The sequence below is a fragment of the Salmo salar genome, chromosome ssa03 (assembly GCF_905237065.1).
Source record: "Salmo salar chromosome ssa03, Ssal_v3.1, whole genome shotgun sequence".
Lineage (NCBI taxonomy): Eukaryota > Metazoa > Chordata > Actinopteri > Salmoniformes > Salmonidae > Salmo > Salmo salar.
This window is the reverse complement of record NC_059444.1, coordinates 96,391,808-96,412,195: the sequence shown is the minus strand read 5'-3', so window position 1 is coordinate 96,412,195 and position 20,388 is coordinate 96,391,808. Positions and strand designations below refer to the sequence as shown.

At 43.2% G+C, this 20,388-nt stretch overlaps 1 protein-coding gene across 3 annotated transcripts in view; it reads left to right on the top strand.

Annotated features, from left to right (window-relative positions):
* The first annotated feature begins 278 nt into the window (after window positions 1–278).
* The window catches only part of LOC106606337 (neuronal-specific septin-3), a 218,060-nt gene continuing 197,950 nt past the window's right edge, over window positions 279–20,388 (top strand). For all 3 annotated transcript variants that reach the window (XR_006769324.1, XR_006769325.1, XM_045715908.1), the window contains exon 1: window positions 279–648. Coding sequence is in view for 1 of the 3 variants with exons in the window: in XM_045715908.1 (XP_045571864.1) it covers window positions 594–648 (55 nt within the window). In the remaining 2 variants the exon portion in view is untranslated. The remainder of the gene's footprint in view (window positions 649–20,388) is intronic.

Sequence of the window (20,388 nt, the reverse complement as noted above, 5' to 3'; positions counted from 1 at the left end):
CCCGCCCATCATATAACCGTGGGGACTGCGGGTTATGAACCAAACTGTGCATCACTAGAACACAGTCGCCCGTCGGGGAAAGTGAAGGAAGGCAGCCAGAGACATTTTACTGACTCCCCATTCCAGGTGTTGCCTACAATGTCTAGGGGCTAGGTGAAGGGCGGAGGTCCGCCCCTCTTCTTCCTCTCTCCCTCTATCCATCCCTCCATCCAGGGTAGGGCAGGCTGCAGGGGGCAGGGCTCCACTCGCAGGGGAGACCAGAGGGGAGGCGCATCTCCGGAGACCCGCTCAAACCCTCTCCTGACACAGACAGACCGACGGACGGACGGAGGCATATGCTGAAGCAAAAAGTTGTGCGCTCGCTCTCCGATGTGAGCCGAATTCAGAAAAAAACTAAACTTTTTGGTTGCAAGACCCGCGGAGTTCTATTCCAATAGCGTGGATCAGTTGGTTTTCTTCTGTTATGCGAGTGGATTTTCTTTGCAAGGAATAACGTTTTTATTTGAATATAAACTATTATTATTAGATTTTTTTACCCCGTTATATCGAGCTGCAGTGAACTCCGGAAGAGTTGATAAGGACGCACAGTCAGGATGTCCCATATCTCCGTCAACGACCACCTGGAGGGGATTTTATCAGACTTCGAAGGTAAGCGCCTCTCTGTCTGTCCCACTTAGACTAATACACGTTCGAAACATAAAACAGTTGAATCAACATAAAACGTCGTCTGAAGTCAATGGGATACATTGATGTTAACCTTCAGGCTACTCTGATTTTTACACTGCGTTTTGGGGGGCAACGTGCTTTGGCTTTGGGATAGAGGCATAAAGAGGAAATGCAGTTTTGTCATATGTTTTCCTCCCTCCACCAGAGCCAGAGTCGGTGTAGCGTGTAATTAGTGTGTAATACTCAGACGGTACAGGGAGTCTCAGCAGGTATAGAGCCAGGTTATGTAAACTCAGCGGTGTCGGGGAAGCTACTCTGAAAACACTTTACCTAGTTAACACAAATACTATTTTTCTAGTGAGAATTAGGCAGATCTGACGCAGAAAAATAAAGGAATGTATTGCCTTCTTCACCCATATATATATATATATATATATATATATATATATATATATATATATATATATATATATATATATATATTTTTTTTAAGTTGTTTTTAGTTCTAATAGTTAGTTAAACCACTACGTGGCAAAACAGTAATTGACTACTGAAAACAGGAGCTAGATTAGAATTGAGTTCAACTACCACCAAGCTACTTCAACATGTAGTTTAATGAGGAGTTGAACTACATGAACCTCACTACTTGGGGCAGCAGGTTGCCTAGTGATTAGAGCGTTGGGTCAATAACCAAAATGGTTGCTGGATCAAATCCCCGAGCTGACAAGATAAAAAGCTGTCGTTCTTCCTGAGCAAGGCAGTTAACCCACTGTTCCAAGGCTGTCATTGAAAATAAGAATTTCTTCTGAACTGATTTGTCTAGTTAAATAAACTCCCCAACTCACTTAGTTTAGAGGAGTAGTGGTGCTCCTGACACAGTAGGAGCACAGAACCACTACACTTTACCTCCTGATCAACAAGACCTGCTGTAGTAGGTCTGCACTCTTGACTCCTCTCTGGCACAGGAGATAGATATATAGATCATGATGCACTGCATCCCTGCATGGTCGCTTATGTGTCTGCTCTGTAGTTGTGTTATGGATAATACACATCACTCTGTAGTTGTGTTATGGGATAATACACATCACTCTGTAGTTGTATTATGGATAATACACATCACTCTGTAGTTGTGTTATGGATAATACACATCACTCTGTAGTTGTGTTATGGGATAATACACATTACTCTGTAGTTGTGTTATGGATAATACACATCACTCTGTAGTTGTGTTATGGATAATACACATCACTCTGTAGTTGTGTTATGGGATAATACACATCACTCTGTAGTTGTGTTATGGGATAATACACATCACTCTGTAGTTGTGTTATGGATAATACACATCACTCTGTAGTTGTGTTATGGATAATACACATCACTCTGTAGTTGTGTTATGGATAATACACATCACTCTGTAGTTGTGTTATGGATAATACACATCACTCTGTAGTTGTGTTATGGATAATACACATCACTCTGTAGTTGTGTTATGGATAATACACATCACTCTGTAGTTGTGTTATGGATAATACACATCACTCTGTAGTTGTGTTATGGATAATACACATCACTCTGTAGTTGTGTTATGGGATAATACACATCACTCTGTAGTTGTATTATGGCCTAATACACATCACTCTGTAGTTGTGTTATGGATAATACACATCACTCTGTAGTTGTGTTATGGATAATACACATCACTCTGTAGTTGTGTTATGGGATAATACACATCACTCTGTAGTTGTGTTATGGATAATACACATCACTCTGTAGTTGTATTATGGATAATACACATCACTCTGTAGTTGTGTTATGGGATAATACACATCACTCTGTAGTTGTGTTATGGGATAATACACATCACTCTGTAGTTGTGTTATGGATAATACACATCACTCTGTAGTTGTGTTATGGAACTTTCTCTGTCTCTCCTCTCTCTCTAACTCCTACCTCTCTTCTGTCTCTTCTGTCTCTTCTCTCTCTTTCTCTCTCTTTCTCTCTCTCTCTCTCTCTCCTCTCTCTCCTGTCTCTCCTCTCCCTCTCTGTTTCTCCTCTCTCTCTCTGTCTCTCCTCTCTCTCTCTCTGTCTCTCTCCTCTCTCTCTCTGTCTCTCCTCTCTCTCTCTGTCTCTCTATCTCTCTCTGTCTCTCCTCTATCTCTCTCTGTCTCTCCTCTATCTCTCTCTATCTCTCTCTCTCTCTCTTCATTCCTGGGCTCAGTTTAGACAGGTGTTGATTTGAGGCGATAAACAAATTAGCTTAGCCTCTGGCTGGCCTGTGATATAGTCAGTGATTACATGTGTGTTGTATTGTGTGTTTCTGTGTGTGTTGTAGTGTGTGTTGTATTGTGTGTTGTAGTGTGTGTTTCTGTGTGTGTTGTAGTGTGTGTTGTAGTGTGTGTTGTAGTGTGTGTTGTAGTGTGTGTTTCTGTGTGTGTTGTAGTGTGTGTTGTAGTGTGTGTTGTAGTGTGTGTTACTGTGTGTAACAACAGGAAAACAGTGTCACAGTGGAACAGCACTCCCCTGTTTCCTCTGGGTTAGGTGTCACAGAGGAACAGCACTCCCCTGTTTCCTCTGGGTTAGGTGTCACAGTGGAACAGCACTCCCCTGTTTCCTCTGGGTTAGGTGTCACAGTGGAACAGCACTCCCCTGTTTCCTCTGGGTTAGGTGTCACAGTGGAACAGCACTCCCCTGTTTCCTCTGGGTTAGGTGTCACAGAGGAACAGCACTCCCCTGTTTCCTCTGGGTTAGGTGTCACAGTGGAACAGCACTCCCCTGTTTCCTCTGGGTTAGGTGTCACAGAGGAACAGCACTCCCCTGTTTCCTCTGGGTTAGGTGTCACAGAGGAACAGCACTCCCCTGTTTCCTCTGGGTTAGGTGTCACAGAGGAACAGCACTCCCCTGTTTCCTCTGGGTTAGGTGTCACAGTGGAACAGCACTCCCCTGTTTCCTCTGGGTTAGGTGTCACAGAGGGACAGCACTCCCCTGTTTCCTCTGGGTTAGGTGTCACAGTGGAACAGCACTCCCCTGTTTCCTCTGGGTTAGGTGTCACAGAGGAACAGCACTCCCCTGTTTCCTCTGGGTTAGGTGTCACAGAGGAACAGCACTCCCCTGTTTCCTCTGGGTTAGGTGTCACAGTGGAACAGCACTCCCCTGTTTCCTCTGGGTTAGGTGTCACAGTGGAACAGCACTCCCCTGTTTCCTCTGGGTTAGGTGTCACAGAGGAACAGCACTCCCCTGTTTCCTCTGGGTTAGGTGTCACAGAGGAACAGCACTCCCCTGTTTCCTCTGGGTTAGGTGTCACAGTGGAACAGCACTCCCCTGTTTCCTCTAGGTTAGGTGTCACAGTGGAACAGCACTCCCCTGTTTGCTCTAGGTTAGGCTGAGCTGGCAGAACAGTTTGACACTGTGTGTGTCTGTATGTACGCTATGTGTGTTGTAGTGTGTGTCTGTGCGTGTTGTAGTCTGTGTGTGTGTGTTTTAGTAGTGTGTGTGTGTTGTAGTAGTGTGTGTGTGTGTGAGCTTTTTTATGTCCAGTATGAAGGCAGTTAGAGGTAGTTTTGCTTCCAGCCATTGCGCTAAACCTACAGTGGGGGAAAAAATTATTTGATCCCCTGCTGATTTTGTACGTTTGCCCACTGACAAAGAAATGATCAGTCTATAATTTTAATGGTAGGTATATTTGAACAGTGAGAGACAGAATAATAACAAAAAAATCCACAAAAACGCATGTCAAAAATGTTATAAATTGATTTGCATTTAACCTGTCTGGGAACGTGGGACGCTTGCGTCCCACCCTAGTCAACAGCCAGTGGAATCGCATCGCGCGAAATACAAATACCTCTATGTGCTATAACTTCAATTTCTCAAACATATGACTATTTTACACCATTTTATAGATACACCTCTCCTGAATCGAACCACGTTGTCCGATTTCAAAAAGGCTTTACAGCAAAAGCAAAACATTAGATTATGTTAGGAGACTACCCTGCCCAAAAAAATCACACTGCCATTTTCAAAGCAACTAGCATGCATCACAAATACCCAAAACACAGCTAAATGCAGCACTAACCTTTGACAATCTTCATCAGATGACACTCCCAGGACATCATGTTACACAATACATGCATTTTTTGTTCGATAAAGTTCATATTTATATATAAAAACAGCATTTTACATTGGCGCGTGACGTTCAGAAAATATTTTCCCTCAAATGCTTCCGGTGAATCAACGCTACAATTTACAAAATTACTATTCAAAAACATTGTTAAAATGTAATATTGTCATTCAAAGAATTATAGATTAACATCTCGTGAATGCAACCGCATTGCCAGATTTAAAAATAACTTGGGAAATCACACTTTGCAATAAACGACGTGGTATGCTCAGAAAAATAGGCTAGGTGATACATGTTAGCGCCATCTTGGAACCATCTAAAATCAAATATACTATTGTAAATATTCCCTTACCTTTGATTATCTTCATCAGAAGGCACTTCCAGGAATCCCAGGTCCACAACAAATGTAGTTTTGTTCGAAAAAGTCAATAATTTATGTCCCAATAGTTCCTTCTTGTTAGCTCGTTCCGAAGGCTACTCATAATGTACTGAAGCGCGCGGGACTTGTCGTCACGAATGTGCAAAAAATATAAATTTACGTTAGTTCAAACATGTCAAACGTTGTATAACATAAATCTTTAGGGCCTTTTTCAACCAGAGCTTCAATAATATTCAAGGCGGACGATTGCATTGTCTTACTAAACGTTTCGGAACAAAAGGGTTCCCATGGGCGCCCGCGTCATAGTAGTAATGGCCCTCCCCCTGTGACCAACTTCCCAAGCCTCTCTTTGGGTCAGTTTCTACCATAGAAGACTCAACCCACTTTGTAAAGACTGTTGACATCTAGTGGAAGCCTTAGGAAGTGCTAAATTATTAATAAGTCCCTGTGTGTTTCAATGGCAAAGGCTTGAAAGTGATTCCACACATCAGATTTCCACTTCCTGTTAGGATTTGTCTCAGGGTTTTTACTGCCATATGAGTTCTGTTATACTCACAGACACCATTCAAACAGTTTTAGAAACATTAGAGTGTTTTCTATCCAAATCTACTAATTATATGCATATTCTAGTTACTGGGCAGGAGTAGTAACCAAATTAAATCGGGTACGTTTTTTATCCGGCCGTGCAAATACTGCCCCCTATCCCCAACAGGTTTTAATGAGGGAAATAAGTATTTGACCCCCTCTCAATCAGAAAGATTTCTGGCTCCCAGGTGTCTTTTATACAGGTAACGAGCTGAGATTAGGAGCACACTCTTAAAAGGAGTGCTCCTAATCTCAGTTTGTTACCTGTATAAAAGACACCTGTCCACAGAAGCAATCAATCAATCAATCAGATTCCAAACTCTCCACCATGGCCAAGACCAAAGAGCTCTCCAAGGATGTCAGGGACAAGATTGTAGACCTACACAAGGCTGGAATGGGCTACAAGACCATCGCCAAGCTGCTTGGTGAGAAGGTGACAACATTTGGTGCGATTATTTGCAAATGGAAGAAACACAAAAGAACTGTCAATCTCCCTCGGCCTGGGGCTCCATGCAAGATCTCACCTCGTGGAGTTGCAATGATCATGAGAGGAATCAGCCCAGAACTACACGGGAGGATCTTGTCAATGATTTCAAGGCAGCTGGGACCATTGTCACCAAGAAAACAATTGGTAACACACTACGCCGTGAAGGACTGAAATCCTGCAGCGCCCACAAGGTCCCCCTGCTCAAGAAAGCACATATACATGCCCATCTGAAGTTTGCCAATGAACATCTGAATGATTCAGAGGACAACTGGGTGAAAGTGTTGTGGTCAGATGCGACCAAAATGGAGCTCTTTGGCATCAACTCAACTCGCTGTGTTTGGAGGAGGAGGAATGCTGCCTATGATCCCAAGAACACCATCCCCACTGTCAAACATGGAGGTGGAAACATTATGCTTTGGGGGTGTTTTTCTGCTAAGGGGACAGGACAACTTCACCACATCAAAGGGACGATGGACGGGGCCATGTACTGTCAAATCTTGGGTGAGAACCTCCTTCCCTCAGCCAGGGCATTGAAAATGGGTCGTGGATGGGTATTCCAGCATGAGAATGACCCAAAACACACGGCCAAGGCAACAAAGGAGTGGCTCAAGAAGAAGCACATTAAGGTCCTGGACTGGCCTAGCCAGTCTCCAGACCTTAATCCCATAGAAAATATGTGGAGGGAGCTGAAGGTTCGAGTTGCCAAACGTCAGCCTTGAAACCTTAATGACTTGGAGAAGATCTGCAAAGAGGAGTGGGACAAAATCCCTCCTGAGGTGTGGGCAAACCTGGTGGCCAACTACAACAAACGTCTGACCTCTGTGATTGCCAACAAGGGTTTTGCCACCAAGTACTAAGTCATGTTTTGCAGAGGGGTCAAATACTTATTTCCCTCATTAAAATGCAAATCAATTTCTAACATTTTTGACATGCGTTTTTCTGGATTTTTCTCACTGTTCAAATAAACCTACCATTAAAATTATAGACTGATCATTTCTTTGTCAGTGGGCAAACGTACAAAATCAGCAGGGGATCAAATACTTTTTTCCCTCACTCTATATACTGTATTTTATATCATCTATTGCACCTTGCCTATGCCGCTCGGCCATCGCTCATCCATATACTTATATGTACATATTCTCATTCACCCCTTTAGATTTGTGTGTATTAGGTAGTTGTTGGGGAATTGTTAGATTACTTGTTAGATTTGTGCATATTAGGTAGTTGTTGGGAATTGTTAGATTGCTTGTTAGATACTGCTGTACTGTTGGAACTAGAAGCATAAGCATTTTGCCACACTCGCATTAACCTGTTGGGGCTAGGGGGCAGTATTTTCACGGCTGGATAAAAAAACGTACCCGATTTAATCTGGTTACTAATCCTACCCAGTAACTAGAATATGCATATACTTATTATATATGGATAGAAAACACCCTAAAGTTTCTAAAACTGTTTGAATGGTGTCTGTGAGTATAACAGAACTCATTTGACAGGCAAAACCCTGAGACATTTTCTGACAGGAAGTGGATACCTGATGTGTTGAATTACCTTTAAGCCTATGCCATTGAAACACACAGGGGTTGATTAATGTTTTGGCACTTCCTATTGCTTCCACTAGATGTCACCAGCCTTTACAAAGTGTTTTGAGTCTTTTACTGTGAGATCTGACCGAACAAGAGCCATGGAACGGTGATGGCCGATTAGACTCTGGCGCGCGAGTTCATGTTGGGTACCCTCGTTCCAATACGTTATAAAAGAGAATGCATTCGTCCACCTTGAATATTATTCATGTTCTGGTTAAAAAAGGCACTAATGATTTATGCTATACAACGTTTGACATGTTTGAACGAACGTAAATATATTTTTCCCCCTCGTTCATGACGAGAAGTCCGGCTGGCTTAGATCATGTGCTAACAACACGGAGCTTTTTGGATATAAATGATGAGCTTTTTTGAACAAAACTACATTCGTTATGGACCTGGGATTCCTGGAAGTGACATCTGATGAAGAGAATCAAAGGTAATGGATTATTTACATAGTATTTTCGATTTTAGATCTCTCCAACATGGCCGTTTGTCTGTATAGCAAAGCATATTTTTCTGGGCGCAGTGCTCAGATTATTGCAAAGTGTGATTTCCCAGTAAGGTTATTTTTAAATCTGGCAAGTTGATTGCGTTCAAGAGATGTAAATCTATAATTCTTTAAATGACAATATAATATTTTACCAATGTTTTCTAATTTTAATTATTTAATTTGTGGTGCTGACTTGACTGCCGGTTATTGGAGGGAAACGATTTCCTCAACATCAATGCCATAGTAAAACGCTGTTTTTGGATATAAATATGAACTTGATAGAACTAAAAATGCATGCATTGTCTAACATAATGTCCTAGGAGTGTCATCTGATGGAGATTGTAAAAGGTTAGTGCATCATTTTAGCTGGTTTTATGGTTTTGGTGACGCCTGTCTTTGAATTGACAAAACATTACACACAGCTATTGTCAATGTACTCTCCTAACATAATCTAACTTTATGCTTTCGCCGTAAAACCTTTTTGAAATCGGACAACGTGGTTAGATTAAGGAGATGTTTATCTTTCAAAGGGTGTAAGATAGTTGTATGTTTGAAAAATTTGAATTTTGACATTTATTTGGTTTCAAATTTGCCGCTCTTGAAATGCACCTGCTGTTGATAGGGTGCACCACGGGTGGCACGCTAGCGTCCCACATAGCCCCAAGAAGTTAACATCTGCTAACCATGTGTATGTGACCAATAAAATTTGATTTGATTTAATCAATAGGAGGTGAGATGTAAAACTGGCCTTAGATCAGTTTATCGGGTCAACCAAGACTGTTGACCCTGCTATTCCTTAATTGATAGATGACAGTCCTTTTTCCTAAACCTAATAAGCATAGCCAGGCTAAACCTAATGAGGTTTGCTGATTTAAAATCGCTAGCAAATGTTAGTCTCTGCTAGCGTGATGCTAATAGCTAAAGAGTAAAAAGATCAGGGGTTGGGTAGCAGGCCAGGCTAAGCTAGGCTAGGCTAGGCTACCCCCTTAGTTACAACAACACACAAGGCTACATCTCTCTCTACTGCTGTGGACTCATCTCTTTGATGAGCTCACAGACTCAGAACACAGGCACGCATGTACACACACACTCTCTCTCTCTCTCTCTCTCTCTCTCTCTCGCTCGCTTTCTCTCTCTCTCCCTGTCTTTCTCTATCTCCCTCTGTCTCTCCGGAGGCCAAATCGTCTAGTCTTATCCTATCCACCAGATGTTTCAGATCATTTCACTTTGCCTCTTTGTTTGGTGGCCATGTTAATTTGAATGGAGAGATACAACAAACTCTGTCTTCAACTCAACTATCTCTTTTAGAACCAGCTCAAACACTCCTTCTTTCTCCTCAACTATCTCTTTTAGAACCAGCTCAAACACTCCTTCTTTCTTCTCAAACGGTCTATTTTAGAACCAGTTTAAACACTCGTTCTTTCTCCTCAACTATCTCTTTTAGAACCATTGCCAACATACATTCTTTCACCTCTGTGTGGTGTGGATTCCCAGCCAACTAGGTATACAGTGTCAGATGAGATGCGACAGCCTCAAATTCAATTTGTTGACAGGGAGCCATTGTGGTGCTGACTGCTGTGGCTGTAGCTGAGCATCTAGGGCTGTTCTGTCTTGTGCCCAGTCCAATTAGTAACCTGTTCAATCACATTTATGTCCCCCAGGCAGGGGGAAACATGTGACTCAGGGTAGATGTAGCAAATGTTCATCAAGATTGTTCAAAGGTTTAAAAAACAATTAGAATAAATGAAACAGTTGGACAATACTGTAAACTTTTAGAATGTTTTAAAATCCATCAGATATTAACTGAATTATAGCACATAAAAAACATTGTACTGGCACGGACAAATAAGGAAAGGCGTTCTGGCATTTTGGTTGTCACGTCCTGACCAGTATAAGGTTAATTGGTATTGTAGTTTGGTCAGGACGTGGCAGAGGGTATTTGTTTTATGTGGTTCGGGGTGGTGTTTTAGAAAATAGGGTGTTTGATTTAGTGTTTCCGGGGTTTTGGTTTATGGTCTGTGTGTATGTATTTCTATGTGTTATCTAGTTAGTTGTATGTCTATGTTTGGTTAATTGGGGTGGACTTCCAATTGAAGGCAGCTGTGTGGTGTTGCCTTTGATTGGAAGTCCTATATTAGTTGGGTGTGTTTGTTTGTCTAATTGTGGGAGATTGTCTTTGGATTTGCTGTGTTGCCTTCAAGGCTGTCATTTTGTCGTTCGTTCTCTGTTGTTATTTTTGTGTTCATTTTGGATGGGATAAATGTTCAAAATGAACAACCGCATGCCTGCTGCGTTTTGGTCCTCCTTCACCGACGTCAAGCGTGACATTGGTGGAAAATCCGGTTGACATTTTTTGGTAAAATTTCAAAGAAATGTCTTATTCTAATGCTCTAATTTTTTCATGTTATATCAGGTATTGTTTTTATACTTTGTGATAAGATAAATAATATTATGTGTCTTATTTGCATATTCTGTATACAGTGCCTTCAGAAAGTATTCACACCCCTTAACTTTTTCAACATTGTGTTGTGTTACAGGCTGAATTTAAAATGGATTAAAAGGTGATTTTTTTGGGGGGGTCAATGACCAAATATCCCACCATGTCAAAGTGGAATTATTTTTTACGGAATTTTTACAGATTAATCAAAGATGTAGTGCTGAAATGTCTTGAGTATTCAACCTCGTTGTTATGGAAACGCCTAAATAAATTCAGGAGTAAAAATGTGCTTAACAAGTCACATAATAAGTTGAATTGACTCACTCTGTGTGCAATAATAGTGTTTAACATGAGTTTTGAATGACTTCCTCATCTCTGTACCCCCACACCTATAATTATCTGTAAGGTCTCTCAGTTGAGCAGTGAACTTCAAACACAGATTCAACCACAAAGACGAGGGAGGTTTTCCAATGCCTCGCAAAGAAGGGCACCTAATGGTAGATGGGTAAACATTTTAAAAAAGTAGACATTGAATATCCCTTTGAACATGGTGAAGTTAGTCACACTTTGGATGGTGTATCAATACACCCAGACACTACAAAGACACAGGCGTCCTTCCTAACTCAGTTGACGGAGAGGAAGGAAACCGCTCAGACATTTCACTATGAGGCCAATGGTGACTTTAAAACAGTTAGAGTTTAATGGCTGTGATAGGAGAAAACAGATGATGGATCAACAATACTGTAGTTACTCCACAATACTAACCTAAGTGACAGAGTAAAAAGAAGGAAGTTTGTACAGAATAAAAATATTCCAAAACATGCATCCTGTTTGCAATAAAGCACTAAAGTAATACTGCAAATAATGTGGATAAAGCAATTCACTTTTTGTCCTAAATACAAAGTGCTATGTTTGGGGCAAATCCAATACATTAAGGAGTACCACTGGCCATATTTTCAAGCATAGTGGGGGCTGCATCATGTTATGGGTATGCTTGTAATCGTTAAGGATTGGGGAGTTTTTCAAGACAAAAGATCAACTGAATGGAGATAAGAAATGGCAAAATCCTAGAGGAAATCCCCTGGTTCAGTCTGCTTTCTACCAGACACTGGGAGATTACCTAAAACACAATAACCTAAAACACAAGACCAAATCTACACTGGAGTTGCTTACCAAGAAGACATTGAATGTTACTGAGTGGCCTAGTTACAGTTTGACTTAAATATTCTTGAAAATCTATGACAAGACCTGAAAATGATTGTCTAGCAATGATCAACAACCAATTTGACAGGAAATAATAATGGGTAAATGTTGCACAATCCAGGTGTGGATAGCTGGAAAGCTCTTAGAGATTTACCCGGAACGACTCTAATCGCTGCCATAGGTGCTTCTACAAAGTATTGACTCTGGGGTGTGAATACTTACATATGTAAATTAGATATTTCTGTATTTCATTTTCAATACATTTGCATTATGGATGGATGAGAAATATATTTAATCCATTTTGAATTCAGGATTTAACACAACAAAAGGTGGAAAAAGTCAAGGGGTATGAATAATTTATGAAGGGTATATTTGCAGACATGAATACATTAACATAAAGTGGTGGAACAGGACCAAAAACTTGCTACCTGCACTTACCTGTCTAGACTGGCTAATTAATTTTGTTTTGCCACTTTCTCTTGCATAATTCAACAAGTGTGTCAATAGCAGGATAACCATGCAATTTAAAATCAAAACGCTTGGCTCTAGATTACACTATACATACAGTACCAGTAACATTTTGGACACAACTACTCATTCATTTACATTTACATTTTAGTCATTTAGCAGATGCTCTTATCCAGAGCGCCTTACAGTAGTGAATGCATACATTTCATACATTTTTTTACATTAAAAAAAAATAATTGTACTGGCCCCCCTGTGGGAATTGAACCCACAACCCTGGTGTTGCACACACCATGCTGGCGTTGCAAACACCATGCTCTACCAACTGAGAATGACAATTTTCTACATTGTAGATTAATAGTGAAGACATCAAAACTATTAAATAACACATATGGAATCATGTAGTAACCAAAAAAGTGTTTGTCACGTTCGTCGTAGGAAGGAGACCAAAGCGCAGCGTGGGTATCGTTCCACATCTTTTATTTAAATGTGAAACTTTGCAAATCAAACAATAAACTACAAACAAAACACAAACCGTGACGACAGCGGTGCAACACGCACTAACTCAAAATAATCTCCCACAAACACAGGTGGGAAAAACAACAACTTAAATATGATCCCCAATTAGAGACAACGATGACCAGCTGCCTCTAATTGGGGATCATACAAAAATCCCAACATAGAAAAAAGAAAATAGAACCAAAACATAGAAATAAATAAACCAGATAAACCCCCACAGTCACGCCCTGACCTATTCTACCATAGAATATAAGAGCTCTCTATGGTCAGGACGTGACAGTACCCCCCCCCACCCCAAAGGTGCGGACTCCGGCCGCAAAACCTGAAACCAAAAGGGAGGGTTGGGGGGGGGGGTGTCTAGTGTTGGTGGCGGCTCTGGTGCAGGACGAAGAACCTTCTCATCCCGCGGATCCTCCCGCATTGGAGGCGGTTCTGGTGTGGAATGAAGAACCCTTTCATCCTGCGGATCCGGCAGCATAGGAGGCGGCTCTGGTGCAGGACGAAGAACCCTCTCATCCTGCGAACCCGCCAGCATCGGTGCAGGCTCAGGACTGGGGACCGTCGCTGGAGGCTCCGGACTGGGGACCGTCGCTGGAGGCTCCGGACTGTGGGCCGTCTCAGGAGGTTCCGGACTGTGGGCCGTCTCAGCAGGTTCCGGACTGTGGGCCGTCTCAGGAGGTTCCGGACTGTGGGCCGTCTCAGGAGGTTCCGGACTGTGGGCCGTCTCAGGAGGTTCCGGACTGTGGGCCGTCTCAGGAGGTTCCGGACTGTGGGCCGTCTCAGGAGGTTCCGGACTGTGGGCCGTCTCAGGAGGTTCCGGACTGTGGGCCGTCTCAGGAGGTTCCGGACTGTGGGCCGTCTCAGGAGGTTCCGGACTGTGGGCCGTCTCAGGAGGTTCCGGACTGTGGGCCGTCTCAGGAGGTTCCGGACTGTGGGCCGTCTCAGGAGGTTCCGGACTGTGGACCGTCGCCGGAAGCTCCGGACTGTGGACCGTCGCCGGAAGCTCCGGACTGTGGACCGTCGCCGGAAGCTCCGGACTGTGAAATGTTGCCGGAAGCTCCGGACTGTGAAACTGTCGCCGGAAGCTCCGGACTGTGGACCTGTCGCCGGAAGCTCCGGACTGTGGACCTGTCGCCGGAAGCTCCGGACTGTGGACCCTTCGCCGGAAGCTCCGGACTGGGAACCCGTCGCCGGAAGCTCCGGACTGGGAACCCGCCGCCGGAAGCTCCGGACTGGGGACCCGTCGCCGGAAGCTCCGGACTGTGGACCCTTCTCCGGAAGCTCCGGACTGGGAACTGTCGCCGGAAGCTCCGGACTGGGAACTATCGCCGGAAGCTCCGGACTGGGAACTGTCGCCGGAAGCTCCGGACTGGGAACTGTCGCCGGAAGCTCCGGACTGGGAACTACCGCCGGAAGCTCCGGACTGGGAACTGTCGCCGGAAGCTCTTGAACGGGAAGGCGCACTGGAGGCCTGGTGCGTGGAGCCAGGACAGGTGGCACCAGACTGTTGACACGCACTTCAGGGCGAGTGCGAAGAGCAGGCACAGGACGTACTAGACTGGGGAGGCGCACTGGAGGCCTGATGCGTGGAACCAGTACAGGTGGCACCGGACTAGTGACACGCACTTCAGGACGAGTGCGGGGAGCAGGCACAGGACGTACTGGACCAGGACACGCACTTCAGGAAGAGTGCGAGGAGGAGGCACAGGACGTACTGAGCTGTGGAGGCGCACTGGAGACCTGGTACGTAGAACCGGTGCAGGATATACTGGACCGTGGAGGTGCACTGGAGGTCTGGAGCGTAGAGCAGACACATGACGTACTGGACTCAGGACACGCACTTCAGGAAGAGTGCGAGGAGGAGACACAGGACGAACTGGGCTGTGAATGTGCACTGGCGACACAGTGCGTAGAGCTGGCGCAGGATATCCTGGACCGAGGAGGCGTACTGGAGACCAGGAGCGCTGAGCCGGCACAACCCTTCCTGGCTGAATGCTCACTTTAACCCGGCAAATGCGGGGCGCAGGCACAGTGCGCACTGGGCTATGAATGCGCACTGGAGATACAGTGCGCATCACCGCATAACACGGTGCCTGACTGGTCACACGCTCCCCACGGTAAGCACGGGGAGTTGGCTCAGGTCTAAACCCTGACTCCGACAATCTCCCCGTGTGCCCCCGCCAAACAGTTTTTTGGAGCTGCCTCTCGGGTTTCCATCGTTGCCGTGCTAATTCCTCGTATCGTCGCCGTTCTGCTTTTGCTGCCTCTATCTCCTCCCTTGGACGGCGATATTGCCCAATCTGCATCCAGGGCCCCTTGCCGTTCAGGATCTCATCCCATGTCCACTCCTGGCCACGCTGCTTGGTCCTCTGGTGGTGGGAGATTCTTTCACGTTCGTTGTAGGAAGGAGACCAAATCGCAGCGTGGGTATCGTTCCACATCTTTTATTTAAATGTGAAACTTTGCAAAACAAACAATAAACTACAAACAAAACACAAACCGTGACGAAAGAGGTGCAACATGCACTAACTCAAAATAATCTCCCACAAACACAGGTGGGAAAAACAACCACTTAAATATGATCCCCAATTAGAGACAACGATGACCAGCTGCCTCTAATTGGGAATCATACAAAAATCCCAACATAGAAAAAAGAAAATAGAACCAAAACAACATAGAAATAAATAAAGTAGATAAACCCCTCCAGTCACGCCCTGACCCACTCTACCATAGAAAATTAGAGCTCTCTATGGTCAGGACGTGACAGTGTTAATAAACAAATCAAAATATATTTTATATTTGAGATTCTTCAAAGTAGCCACCCTTTGCCTTGATGGCAGCTTTGCATACTCTTGGCATTCTCTCAACCAGCTTCATGAGGTAGTCACCTGGAATGCATTTCAATTAACAGGTGTGTCTTGTGGAATTTGTGAAATTTCTTTCCTTTTTAATGCATTTGAGCCAATCAGTTGTGTTGTGACAAGGTAGGGGTGGTATACAGAAGATAGCCCTATTTGGTAAATGACCAAGTCCATATTATGGCAAGAACAGCTCAAAGACAAAATGACAGTCCATCATTACTTTAAGACATGAAGTAGAGTCATTCTGGAAAATGTCAAGTACTTTGAAAGTTTCTTCAAGTGCAGTTACAAAAACCATCAAGTGCTAAGATGAAAATGGCTCTCATGAGGACCGCCACAGGAAAGGAAGACCCAAAGTTACCTCTGCTGCAGAGGATAAGTTAACAGTTTCTACCCCAGTCATGAGACTCCTGAGCAGCTAATCAAAGGGCTACCCAGACTCCTCTTTTACGCTGCTGCTACTCTGTTTATTATCTATGCATAGTTACTTTATCTCTACCTACATAAACATGTACATATTACCTCAATTACATTGACTAACTGGTACCCCCTTGCCTAGTTAAATAAAGGTTAAATAAAGAAATATATAGCCTCTCTACTGTTATTTTACTGCTGCTCTTTAATTATTTATAATTTTTTACTTAACACTTATTTTTCTTAAAACTGCATTGTTGGTTAAGGGCTTGTAAGTAAGCGTTTCACTGTAAGGTCTAGTACACCTGTTGTATTCGTGACTAATAAAATGTGATTTGATTTGATTTAATCCCTATATAGTGTACTACTTTAGACTAGAACCCATAAGGCTAAGTAGTGCACGATGTAGAGAATAGGGTGCCAGTTGAGATGTACCCTAAAGCGGGGTAAAGGGAAGCTGGATGGGCAGAGGTGGGAGGTAATCTGATTCTGGACCTGTAGCTAAAGATGGGCTGGATTAAGAGGGGTCATGGGTTAAGGGTTGTCAGGGCGATGCCAGTCACTTCCTGGTACTAAACCTTAATAGAGTCCAAGACCCCTGGTGATCACAGACACACACACACAGTCATTGTACCAAACCACACAGGGCCAGCCCAGTCCCATGATTTACTGACCCGGTGACTAGGTAGTTTACTGAGACAACACATCCTATCTGTCCAGCTGCTGAGGCCTGCTGCAGTAATGCTGGCTGGAATGTAGGTGAGGAGGGTGAGAGGGTGGAGGTAGAGAGGGATAGTGTATATGTGTGTGTCGGTGTGTGTGAAGAGGCCTGAGATTACCTTGTCCCGTGACCTGTTCCTTCCTGTCTCACCCCAAAACACTAATCTCACACACACACACACACACACACACACACACACACACCCCGGCTTTTGGTTCTCATGAATGCCGGTTAACACAGTGGCAAACAGGTACACACACACACACACACACACACACACACACACACACAGACACACACACTAACAGGTAAACACACACCCAACCACAGACACACAGACAGACACTAACAGGTACTGCACGGCGCTGCCAAGTTGTTCATCCATTAAAGAGCGGCATTTGGCAGGACATCAGTGAACCATATCCAGTGAACCGTGCCCAGTGCTCAGACATGTAGCAGAGAAATAATGACCCTGAAAAAACACTGAATACACTCTCGAAAACACACTCAAAAAACACACACTCTGGAACGGTGAGAGAGAAGGGAAAAGTACTTCCAGTAAGTCTGAGAAGATGGGCCTCAAGCCAACACTTCACAAATGAATCCTTATTTAACTCTCTTCTTTCCAACACTTCACAAATGATTCCTTCTCATTGTAATGAACACGATGGGAGACAGAGAGCTGGTTTCAAGCGCAGGGCGCAGCAGGTGTTTATTGTAAGGGACCACAGGAGGCAGGTAGCTGGGTCCAGGGACCGGCAGAAGGTCATGCACAGGAGGAGGCAGGTAGCTGGGTCCAGGGACAGGCAGAAGGTCATACACAGGAGGAGGCAGGTAGCTGGGTCCAGGGACAGGCAGAAGGTCATACACAGGGGTCCAACAAGGTAAAGTACAGGCAGGGAAAATGATAGTAACAGGCAATAGGTTGATAACAGGAAATCCGATAGGCTTAGTACAGGCAGGGAATAGGAAAAAGGAGTCGTTAGTGAGGCAGGCCAAAACTATCATACACAGGAGGATTAAATTACGGGAAAACCAGCGCTCCAAATAGAAGTGTGTCACAAAACAAGCAATACCTCACAGTGACGGGGTGCAAAGAACTGAACTAAATATTGTGTGATAATGACATACAGGTGTGAACAGGTGATCAGAGTTCAGGTGATTGGGATCTGGAAGGAGAGCTGCGTTCAGAGGATCTATGTGTTTGAGAGTGTGAGTTGGAAGCAGACGTTACACTCAACTCCCTTCCTTCCCTACACTTCACAAATGATTCCTTCTTAACTCCTTTCCTTGAAGTAATCACTGATCTAACTTTAAAAAAAAAGAAAAATATTGAACCTTTATTTAACTGGGCAAGTCAGTTTAGAACAGATTCTTATTTACAATGACGGCCTACCGGGTAACAGTGGGTTAACTGCCTTCTTCAGGGGCAGCAGGACAGATTTGACCTCGTCGGCTCTGAAGGAGGGGAGTTAAGAAGCTCTAACTGAAGTGTGTAGTTGAAAAGCAGCTGTTCCAACTACATAGATATCATCACATTAAAGCAGCTGTTCCAACTACATAGATATGATCACATCACAGCAGCTGTACCACTACATAGATATCATCACATTAAAGAAACTGGTTCCAACTACATAGATGTCATCGCATTAAAGCAGCTGTTCCAACTAAATAGATATCATCGCATTAAAGCAGCTGGTTCCAAATACATAGATATCATCACATTAAAGCAGCTGTTCCAACTACATAGATATCATCACATTAAAGCAGCTGGTTCCAACTACATAGATATCATCACATTAAAGCAGCTGGTTCCAAATACATAGATATCATCACATTAAAGCAGCTGGTTCCAAATACATAGATATCATCACATTAAAGCAGCTGGTTCCAAATACATAGATATCATCACATTAAAGCAGCTGGTTCCAACTACATAGATATCATCACATTAAAGCAGCTGGTTCCAAATACATAGATATCATCACATTAAAGCAGCTGGTTCCAAATACATAGATATCATCACATTAAAGCAGCTGTTCCAAATACATAGATATCATCACATCAAAGCAGCTGTTTGAACTACATAGATATCATCACATTAAAGCAGCTGATCCAACTACATAGATATCATCACATTAAAGCAGCTGTTCCAGCTACATAGATATCATCACATTAAAGCAGCTGTTCCAACTACATAGATATCATCACATCAAAACAGCTGTTCCAACTACATAGATATCATCACATTAAAGCAGCTGTTCCACTACATTGATATCATCACATTAAAGCAGCTGGTTCCAACTACATTGATATCATCACATTAAAGCAGCTGGTTCCACTACATAGATATCATCACATTAAAGCAACTGTTCCAACTACATTGATATCATCACATTAAAGCAGCTGTTCCAACTACATAGATATCATCACATTAAAGCAGCTGGTTCCAAATACATAGATATCATCACATTAAAGCAGCTGTTCCAACTACATAGATATCGTCACATTAAAGCAGCTGGTTCCACTACATAAATATCATCACATTAAAGCAGTCGTACCACATCAGTGATGACTTTAGGGGAGGGAGGATTCTGTTTCTAATCTATGGAACACTACCTAGTGATACAGGGGTTCTCTCTCAATGTGTCTTCCTGGGATTCTTCACGTCCTCTCTCCCTATTGGACAAGGAGGTCCAAGGTCCGATGACAACAAGGTGAGAAGAGGATGCAAGGAATCAAGGAACAAATGATTGAGATCAGATATTTATTAATCCTTTAGCACTACACACCAGATTCCAATAATCAACTCATCATGGAGCTTAATTAGTGGAATCAGGTGTGTAGTGCTAGGGCCAAAACAACATGTACCTACCTACTCTTCTAAATTTGCACACACTGTACATAGATCTTTCTATTGTGTTATTGACTGTACATTTGTTTATGTGTAACTCTGTTTTGTTGTCTTTGTCGCACTGCTATGCTTTATCTTGGCTAGGTCGCAGTTGTAAATGAGAACTTGTTCTCAACTGGTGTACCTGGTTAAATAAACCTGTTTGGGCTCGGGGGCAGTATTGAGACATTTTGAAAAAAATATGTGCCCATTTTTAACTGCCTCCTACACCAACTCAGAAGCTAGGATATGCATATTATTAACACATTCGGATAGAAAACACTCTGAATTTTCTAAAACAGTTTGAATGGTGTCTGTAAGTATAACAAAACTCATATTGCAGGCAAAAACCTGTGAAAAATAGATTTTAAAAAAAATGTGAATTTTGTGACTGTACTATTTAGTGTCATTGTTTTATAGATACCATAGTGAGAAAGGATTCATTTCGCAACTCCTACGGCTTCCACTAGATGTCAATGATCTTTATAAAGTTGTTTGAAGCGTCTATGATAAACAGAGAGCAAATTAGAATCCAAGGAAGTTGACATGTCATCACTTCATTTTTTTGCGC